The sequence below is a fragment of the Zingiber officinale genome, chromosome 4A, assembly GCF_018446385.1.
Source record: "Zingiber officinale cultivar Zhangliang chromosome 4A, Zo_v1.1, whole genome shotgun sequence".
NCBI classification, from domain to species: Eukaryota; Viridiplantae; Streptophyta; class Magnoliopsida; order Zingiberales; family Zingiberaceae; genus Zingiber; species Zingiber officinale.
In genome coordinates, this window is record NC_055992.1 from 48,378,654 (window position 1) to 48,389,581 (window position 10,928).

Genomic DNA, 10,928 nt, shown 5'->3' on the forward strand with positions numbered 1-10,928 from the left:
ACTAGTAAGAGCAATGTTTGAAAAACAACCATCATTATTATTTGGTTCTACATCAAGAACCATAAAACCATTTGTTACATATGCATATCCAATTAACACAAATTTAATTCGAAATTCCAGACAACGGCTATAAACATTTACATTGTAACCTAAATCAAGAAGACAAATGACAGAAACCAGATTCCGTCGAATCTCAGGAGCATACAGGACATCACGAAGAAACAAGGTGCCTCCATCACGTAGGTTGAGCTTGCCAGTGTCAATTCCTTTTACTTCAATTCTTGCATTGTTTCCTACATATATCCATTTGTTGCCAGCTGGTACCCGACGGTACTCCACATATGTAACTCGATCACGAGCTACGTGGTTCGTTGCTCCTGAATCTATAATCCACAAAGGATACGAATCAGCTAACAACACTGTACTTGCAACATATTGCTCGTGGAAAGAAGACAAAGTTGGATCTACCTTTTTAGGCTCAGTACACTCCCGAGGAAAATGGCTCTTCTTACCATAGTTGAAGCAAGTCAACTTGCTCATAGGTCTTTGTCCATATCTCTTTCCTTTCTTCTTGATTTGGTTTTTAACAGTAACAGCACTACCCTCCTTTTCTTTTCCCTTTTCTTTCTCAAACCATCTTTTCTTATTCTTGGAACCAGAACCTTCAGCTACAAAAGCTTGACCAGAAATCCTTGCGAATTCAATCCTCTCCGCCTCAAGTTCAACATGACGTGAGACATCGGTGAAAGTCTTGATACTCTCACTGTGGGTCAGATTCTGTTTCATCGTTTCCCAATAATCAGGAAAGGAACGCATAACTGCTTGAACATGTTGTTCATCGGTCAACGCATAACCAGCAGTCTTAAGCTCTCGAATTATGTTATCCATCTCCCTGAGATGTTGGGTCATAGTAACATTCGAGCATTTTTTATAGCTATCAAACTTGATAGTTAACTGACGGAGCTTGCTCAGACTTACTTGTACTTCTCTCTAAGGGCTGCCCAGACAGCATGAGCAGATGGTAATGACTCATACTCAAGTATCAGGTCATCCACCATTGAACTAATCAATATACCCTTAGCAATGGAGCTCTTCCTTTTCCATGCTTTATAGGCATCAAGGTCACGTCTGTGCTGTGTTGTAGAACCATCAATCGATTCCTCCATGATTTGATTTACAGCCTCTAGAACTTCTTGTTCCTCAAGAACGTATTGTATCTTGAGGTGCCAGATTTTGTAGTTATCCTCATATAATTTCTCACCCTTATTGAGTTCAGTTATAATGTTTTTAGTTGTCATGATCTACATAAATGAACACATTATTTATTATTTCAGTGTAATTCATATATGTGTAATTATTTATTGACTCAGTGTAAATTAGAGTTAATTTACAAAATTAAGTGATAATATTGTTTTCACTCATCATTTGTATGTTCTAATATAATCAACACTGATCAATCATATTACACATATCCCATCTAATGAACGAATCATTATTAAAATGAACTAATCATTTTTCATATGAACTAATCATATGGATATATGAACGAATCATATTCACATGAACTAATCATGTCATGAAATGAACTAATCATTTCCAAGTTTGTTAACATATAACATAACTTTTCATTATATAATTCTGTTCATACATAACGACGGAAATTATTACATGACTCAAAAACTGGATGAGCTAACACTGTTCGTACATAACAACAATAAACAGAACACTAGTAACATAGATAAGCTAGCACTACTCCCACTAGGATAAATGCTAGAGCAGTGGGTAATTGCATCCCGTTTGTCCCGGATTCTATGATGGGTGGTTCAGCCTCAGATATATCCATCAAATCCATTTCTGGATCTTCTACACACTCTTGAGGATCCTCCTCTAATTCTTCAGGATCCATCTCTAGATCCTCCTCGGGATCCATCTCTGGATCCTCCTCAAAATCTTCAGGATTCATTTCTGAATCCTCTTCAAATTCTTCGAGGTTCATTTCCGGACCATCTTCAGATTCTGCGGGATTTGGATCCTCCTCTAAATCTTCAGAATCTATTTATGGATCCTCCTCAGATTCTTCGAGATCCATATCTTTGGAATCTGGATTCTCTTCAGATTCATTAGGACCCCATTCCAAATGAAATAACTGTCTACACATCTCTGAGTATGAGATGTGCCCATCAGAATCATCCCAAAGTTAAAATGCAATCTGCCTTAGATGTTCCGATAATGAATAAACCAGAGACCATCTTCTTTCTGTTTCCTGGACTTGATACCCTTCTTGCTCAAGATTCCAGAACAACCAATCAAGCCGACCAATAAGCCTACCGACTCCGTGATCCGGGTTATATTCTAGCTTCTTGATCTCCTCCCATAGCTCATGTTGTCGTTCATTGCGACTAGTCATCGTGTATATCGTTCTTTGTTTCTGGAATTGAAAATCATGATGTCAGTACAAAACCGACAGACCAGTAATAAAAGCTGGTCCAATTCAATTCCCACATATAGAACAAAATATACAGAATGCATAAACAATTAAGAAAAACAAATTTCCTTATTTTGGGAAGTCTCATGTGACTGACATATTGGATCAGTCGATCAGGAATCCGGATCATAAGCTTAATCTATTGTCCTCATTAGAACTAATCTAATTGGACAGGGATTTCTGACCTATGTTCTGTTATTATTTAAGCCCATTTAAGTCAATCTCAGACTTATTGATCAAACTCAGGTCCGTTTGATTCATCCAATGCCCATTGGATTAAGTCTGACCCATTAGAACAAATCTAATTTTTATGATCAAATCTGACACAACAGAACTAATCCGGTCATATTTGATCAACCCAACTACTGTAATCAAGATCACCCTAATTAATTCAATAATAAACCGATCTGATTAAACTAACAAATAATTTGAACCAGCTTTAGGTATCATTGAATCAAATTGGTCTGCTTAAATCAACTAATAATTTAAACTAGAATTGAGTTTGATTGGACAAGTTGGTAGGGTTCCATTTTCAGTAAATTGAACCATAAATTAATTAAATATTTATTTATTAATTAATAATACATTTTAGTATGTATTTAATTAATTAATAAATATATTTAATTAAAATTTAAACAAAAGTTAACATTGTTTTTTCATGCAAAGAAAAATGTATCATTAATTAACATTTTTTTTCGCATGATTCACTGTGCTTCGAAAAAAAACTACTGTTCATGCCTTTAATCGATTCATGAATCGATTCAATGAGGGTTTTTTTTTCACTGTGCTTCGTCAAAAAGCACTGTTCGCATTTTTTTTCTTCTCTTCAATCGATCCAAGAAATCTGCGCAATTTTGAATCGATTGAACTGCAATTTCAATCGATTCAATTCAATTGAATCGATTGGTTAATCGATTCAATTGATGAACAGTATTCACTATTCATCTTCTTCTTTGCGACAGAAGAAGAAAAAAACGCGAGCTTTTCCGCGGCAATTTTCATGCTTTCGAATCTATGGCTCTGATACCATTGTAGGTCTTTTTGAGAGCATGAAATAAAACAAAACGAAAGCAGTAACCACTCACAGTGATCTCCCGAAGAAATCGCAACTGAAGACACCGGTCGACGAAGAGGCTGCCGCTGTCGGAAGCACGATCATGGGGCAATCGGAAAGCACTTCAAAGTTCACGAGCCAAATCCCAGCCTCTGGACGTTCTCCTTTGCTCGACCAAATCACCGTCACCGCACCCTTCTACCCTCACTGATCACATTTGAAACCTTCTCCACTGTCCCTCTTCTCATGGCTTAGACGCACCTTAAATAAGAAGGTTGAGGAAGACGAAGGGGAAAGGACACCCCTTCGTCTCCTTGGCGTTTTGCAGCAAATGAGTGTTTGCAGCAACGAAAGAGACAAACCCTTTCGTCTTCTGTAACGCCCAACAAGATTAACATAAAAATCCTATATGATTTAGTCCAATATTTGATATCAAATTATTTGATTTGATAGGATTTTATATGATTTTGTAGAATAGGATTTTATGTGATTTGGTAGTATTTTGTAAATATAGTAGGATAATATTTTTTATTCCTTTATTGTTGGGATGTGATACACCCATTATAACTATAAAAATATGTATCTTTTTCGTTGAGGAATAACAGCCAATTATTTTTCCCACTTATATTTTTGCATAAAATTATCACACCTATCATCTTGTCGGGGAATAAAAGTTTTAACAACATAAAATAATTTTGCACTTCTATCAAACATGAAGACGATTAGTGGACCACCTAAAACATTTGAAGATAAAGTGGAAATTTTCATATTCTTGTATTTTTTTTATAAGGTAGAATGCATTTTAATACATGATTACTCTTGGTATTCCATATTTTCAAGCTGACATGTTAGTAATATATATCTTTGGATGGTTTTATCATGATCACTTACAATGAGTTTGTTTACCTTTCAAAGTAATACTACTTTATGTAAGATGAACAATTCATTTGTTTTGTCCATGGATCCAAGATAAGAGTTCTACTTTACTCATATCGTTCTCCACATATGTGATGCAGCTCAAAATAGAGTTATGTACTTCAACTAATGAGTCACAATCGCATGCCTAAGGTGGTGATTTAGTTAAAAAAGGATATATAAAAAAGTAGTTTATATTACTCCTTCAATTAATATAACAATAGGATGGTAGTCATTTTTATAGGCCTTACAATAAGATTACGGCAAAATAACTTAAAATAATATAATAGAAACTTATTTTTATTTAGACAACAACACCAACTAAACTTTTATCCTACTAAATGAGGTCGGCTATAAGGATCCTCCTACTCCATTGGGTTTGATCCCCTCATATCATCATCTATATTTAAATAAATATCTTCCAATTTTATGGTTGCTAACCCAGCATTCTTTGATCTCCCTCTTCCTCAATTAATATACATATTTGTCATAGTCTCACATCACCTAATTGGGGCATTTATTGATTATCCAAGTACATGTTCATACCATCTTAAATGCATGTCTCAAAGTCTTCTTTCAATAGGTACAAAAGTCTGACTTTCTTTCTAATATTCTCTTTTCTTATCCAATTCATCCTCATATATCCCCACATCTACCTTACATCATCATCTCTGGGACTTTCATCCTTATCCATCATTTTATAAAACTTCTTTTTAAGCTTTAGAGGTACCTTACAATGAATGCATGATGTCCTCCTCCATTTCAATCATCCTACCTATATCATATATAAAACATCTCTATCAACGTCTCCATCCTTTTACAAAAATAAATCTAGATACTTAAAGCTCTCAGTTATAGATAACTCATTATTTCCTATCTTAATAATTATCCTGCTACATCTAACTACTAGTAAACTAAATTCCATATATTTTGTCTTTAGTCAACTAAGCCTAAATCTTTTGTTTTTTTTTCTAGAATTCTTTATATAATTTCCCTCAAGACTCGGCTATAAGCTTTTTTAAGGTCAATGAATATTATGCATAAGACTTACTTCTTTTCATGATATTGAGAGATGTATAGCTTCTATTGTCGACTTTTTAAGAATGAATTTAAATTAATTTCTGGTCACTTTGATATAATTTCTTAATCTTTTTTCTATGGCTCCTTCCCAATGTTTTATAGTGTTACCCCCGATAATAATGCCTCTCCAGCACCCACAACCTGCAACTCGTAATCCATTAATCGTTAGGGTTGTGAGCATGAGGGTATATAAATAGCGAGGTAATGGTGAAAAGGGATATGTTTTTACACTAATCCTAATCTAAGTTTCTCAACTTCTACATTTTTTACCTTCTTCCTTGGAATACCCATGATGACTTAGGCATCAGAGAGGCCTCACTAGGATGACTCCCCACAAGCCCTCTGACGCATGGTTATTCTTGCAGGGAGCACCAGATCCCGTGAACCGATAAATTTTGACTGTAACACATAGTATAACTCGTTAGCTTAATATCCCTATAATTCACACAATGTTATACATCCCTTTGCTTTTATACAAGAGGACTTGAGCACTTACCCAAAATTATTTTTATTTAGACCTAGACCCAAATTATTTTAGTAGTCCGAATAATTTTAAAATGGCATTTTTTTTATTTACACTTGTTTGCTATATAGGTCATTGAAAAGGTTTAAACAAGAATCATTGAAGATCATCTAAACAAAAGCATCAGCGAAAAATGAAGCTTACTCCTTTAAATTGAGACAACTTTTCCGGGCTCAATTGTTGTAGAAACATGTCATAGTTGGTAGCAAAGATATGGGTTACTTTCTTAGAAAGATTATCACCAACCACAGCTCCCATTTGGGTCAGCTTCTGCCTCCATACCTACTGGCAAATGTCCAATCAGTTCCCGTAAAATACATTTTTTAAAAAAAAAACTTAGGCAAAACTATTATAAAGTGCACTCCCCGATGAAAGGAGAAAGGCATAATTTGTTAATGTTTAACAATTAATCAACACGAACAACTAAGCTTCAAATTATAAGTGCAGAATTCGTAGAATTTAGTTATTGCAATGCAGTTAAAATAGGAGACCAAGGCAACTTATGTTATATTTGGACCTAATATTAGATCAAGTATAACGCAGTTAGCATGCAAAATGAAGATACGGCAGCTCCCGTTGGTTCTTTAACCTAAACCCGCACAAAGCTCTTTGCGGCATTGCATCAAGACTGAAAAGGAAACGGGGAACGAAGAACGATATACCTGAAGCCTTCGGAGTTGGACGCCCTTGGGGAGCAAGAAGACGACCATGCCCTGGAACATGCCATCGGAATCTGGAGGAGAAGAATGCTGCGGCTTCTTGGAGCCTCCTTTTCGGGACATCCAAAAATAATAATAATAAATCAAGCTCGCAACCACGAAAGCAACGTCTTCTTCATAGTCGGTAGCCGCCGGCGGAGAGATGACGCGTGTTCTGCAGGAGGGATGAACAACCGAAGCTGCTATGGCGTCGATCAAATCGTACATACAGACGATTTAAGTCTTTTTGTTTCCCCCTTTTGCCATTTTACCATACAAATAGATTTTCCCAAACTACTGTTTTATTTTTAAATTTTCATGTAAATCAAAATCCAAATCGGCATAATTGATTCATAACACTTTAATTTTCTATTAATTTTAGATGATCGCCACTTAAATGAGGCATTATAAAATATTCTACCATCCTTATAAGACGGTGCGATGGTTGAATCATAAAATATTATCACATGAGTATTGTCGCATGAGATATAAATAGACATATAGGAGTGAAAAATAATGAATATAGAGTTTAAACACCAAATGAAAAATAGAAACTATATTGAATTTTGTGATAGTTAAGTTAGTATTCAAAGATAGTTTTGTTGTAATTAACCAAGTTATGTTAGGCCATGTTGGTCTTTAACCCTTGTGTTTAAGTGTGTAAGAATTTAAGAGCACAGGAAGTCGAGTGAAAGACGCAGCTAGCGAGAAAGATGACACGGAAGAGAGTCGATGGATTCGGTGCGTCTGAGGGACAAGGTGCTGCGGAAGAGTATGGTGACGGACGAGAAGAAGGCGCGCAGTGTTTCCAAGAGACGAGAAGCTAAAGTGGAAGATTATTCGAAGGTCGGAAGTTGGGTTCGAGTGAGCCCTATTCTGAATGGTCGAGATCACCGAAGCAAGCAAAATTGAAGCGGAAGACCCAAACCCAAGCGAGTGGAACCGGACCAGAAGACCCGGACCAAAAAGTCAATAGAGGCTGACTTTTTGGTTCCGGGTGCCCAGAGTTGGAAACTTAGCCAAACTCTACGTAGCGCGAGTCATCACGACGGGGATAAAATCTTATCCCCTCTAGGCACCTGAAACTCTTTCAAGCCCCCTGGACAGGGCTATAAATATAGCTCTGATTCAGTAGTCTAGCATGACTTGTATACGCGTTTGTTTAAGTGCTCTACGATTATGTGTTAGAGTGTATACTAAAAGTCTAGATTTTGTAAATATTTATTTTAAAATAAAGAATCACATTGGTAAAAAATGTCTACATTTATGCTAAGTGTAGTTGTTCAATTAATTTATATTGTAGATAGCATGGTGTGTGGTGTCATACACAGAAGATCATATTATCGGTTCTTTATAAATTATAAACAGTAGCTCGCGACTAAGATGGAAAGGAACAAACCATTGAAATAGTCATAGTGTAATTAGGTATTAGTTTATCTTGACTGATAAATTACACTAGTACACTCTGAATGTATTGAGCAGGACCATTTAAGGTAAGTTCTTTTTATACTAACTTAATAAAAGAATAAGACCTTAGTTATTATGGAAGTGTGTGCTTTTAATCCTAATATAATAACAAGCACATATATTTAGTATTTATTTCTTTGACTTACCAAAGGGTGAGATTTAGCTCGATAAATCAATAGGCCCGATAAGTTGGGAAATGATATTACTTAGAGTATATGTTGTTGATTATAGAAGGAAACTATGTTCTAGTAATCTAGGCTGATAATGTCCCCAAGAGGAGCTCATAAAGATTGTCATATTAAACCCTGCAGGTGGACTTAGTCCGACATGACGATAAGGTTGAGTGGTACTACTTTTGGACTAAGATATTAATTAAAGTGAGTTGTCAGTAACTCAATTAATTAGTGGACATCCGACATATTAAACACAGGGAGATTAACACACTCATAATAAGAAGGAGCCCAAAATGTAATTTGGGATTGGTGCGGTAGTTCAATAATAATTCTTTAGTGGTATGAATTATTATTGATGAAATTAAGTTGGGTGTTCGGGGCGAACACGGGAAGCTTAATTTCATCGGGAAACCAAAACCAATTCCTCCTCTCGGTCCCTATCGTAGCCTCTTATTTATAAAGTATTATACCCCACTCATACCCACCTTCTTACCCATCCTTATGTGGTCGCCCAAGCCAAGCTTGGAGCCCAAGCAAGGGTCGGCCAAGACATGGCTTGGATGGGTTGAAGTGTGGTCGGCCCTAGCTTGAGTCCAAGCTTAGGTGGTCGTCCACAATAATATTAAAAGGATTTTATTTTTTAAAATTTTTCTTATGTGGATTCCATGGTTTTAAAAGAGAGTTTAAAATTTAAATCTTTCATTTTGTAGCTTTCTACAAAAAATTAAGTGAAAGGTTTGATATCTTTCCTTATTTGTAGTTAAAAGGAATATTTTAATTTTTGATAAAACTTTCCTTTTTTAACCATCCTCATGATTTAAAGGAAAGTTTTAAAATTAAATCATTCCTTTTATAAGTTTCTACAAAAGATTAAGAAAAGATTTAATATCTTTCCTTATTTGTAGATTGAGAGGAAGATTTTAATTTTAAAGATAACTTTCCTTTTTGGAAATCATCCACATGTTTTAATAGAGAGATTTTAAATTATAAAATTTCTTTTTATAACCAACCATGAAGGAAAAATTAATAGAAAAATTTTTATTTAAAAAATTTCCAGAAACAAATTAGGAAGTTTTAATTTTTGTGCTTAAAACTTTCCTTGCTTGGATGATTTGTGATGGCTGGCCACATTGAGTTTGAAAAGGAATTTTTATAAACTTTCTTTTCATTGGCAAAGAGAATAAGGAAGTTTTAATAAAATTTCCCTTATTTGCCAAGACTAAGGAATATAAAAGAGAGGGTAGAGGTGCCTAACCTCATAACCTATGTTCTAGTTTTCCTCTCTTCTATTTCCTTGATTGGTGACCTACCCTTCACATCCTCTCCCTCTCCTATTCTTCTTCCTTGGCCGGCGGCATCTACATCTCAAGGAGGTTGGTTGGTGGTCGGATCTTGCTTAAGGAAGAAGGAGAGATAGGAGGTTTTGTTTCTAGCATCCCTTGGAGCTTGGTGGTGTGGCCGAACCTCATCTATTCTTGGAATTATTGTGGTGGCCGAAACTCACAAGAAGAAGAAGGAAGCTTGGGTGGTTCTCATCTCGGTAGATCGTCGCTCACACGACGTCCGAGATAAGAAGAGGAATACGGTAGAAGATCAAGAGGTTGTTGTTTACAAAGAAAGGTATAACTAGTAATTCTATTCCGCATCATACTAGTTTTCTTTGTATACTTTTTGAAATACCAAACACAAGAGGCATATGATTCTAGGTTTCGAATTTGTGATTCATGTTTGTGTTTTTTTTTATTTTTCGAATTTGTGATTCGATTGTTCCTTTTGGTTAAACCTAGGGTTATATAAGGAAATTAAATATTAGATTTCATTGAAAGACTTTGTCTAGGAAGTGGTGGATGCTCCCATACCCAAGAAGGCCTAGTGCCTCGCCATGTTTAACCTGGAAGTTGATTTCTGAAATTAATATTTAATTGAATTTGTAACATGGGTGGATTTGGATCAATAATGTTAAGCATCGTTTGCGATCCAAGTCTAAACCACTAAGAACAGATAAGTTAAATTTGGAATCAATAATGTTAAGTTTCATTTGCGATTCCGAATTTAATTTCTAAAGAACACATGTACAAAATTCCGAATGTTAAGTTAAATAGGTTGTTAGAAAAGGTTCGATACTTGTACAAAATTTTTGTACAGTGGAACCAGTGCAATGTTTCTAGGACCAACCAACACTATATGTGCTTCCAACGCTTATAAGAGGCTTCTCCGCCTATGACGAAAGGAGAATTTGAGTAGTGCTTCAGAGTCTTGGATTAACAACCATCCCAATTATAACCAAGTAAAAATCAATAGCCTCTTTCCTTTTAGTTTATCAATTCTTTTTATACAAGTAGCTTATTATTTCAAAAGATCGAGAAAGGTTTTTATTATTATTATTATTATTATTGTAACAACCACCCTTCTTACTATACTATACTACTCTCTAAGGTGACCGTTACTTAACTACTAATTCTACTTAACCGGTATGATCGAAACCACGAAGAGTCTCTACCGAAAAATTTCGACAGAGTCTCCCCTGTACCGG

At 35.5% G+C, this 10,928-nt stretch overlaps 1 protein-coding gene across 5 annotated transcripts in view; it reads right to left on the reverse strand.

The window, feature by feature from the left end:
• LOC121969904 (DNA polymerase lambda-like) overlaps window positions 1–6,998 on the reverse strand; it is a 96,918-nt gene extending 89,920 nt beyond the window's left edge. For 4 of the 5 annotated variants that reach the window (XM_042520223.1, XM_042520221.1, XM_042520222.1 and 1 more), the window contains exons 1-2: window positions 6,720–6,998; window positions 6,202–6,339 (exon numbers count right to left, since the gene is read on the reverse strand). In XM_042520223.1, the coding sequence (XP_042376157.1) occupies window positions 6,202–6,339; window positions 6,720–6,983 (402 nt within the window). In that variant the 5' untranslated portion in view covers window positions 6,984–6,998. Of the gene's footprint in view, window positions 1–6,201; window positions 6,343–6,719 lie in introns of all 5 variants that reach the window. The other variant, XM_042520224.1, reaches the window with a different exon arrangement.
• Between the last annotated feature and the right edge of the window lie 3,930 nt (window positions 6,999–10,928).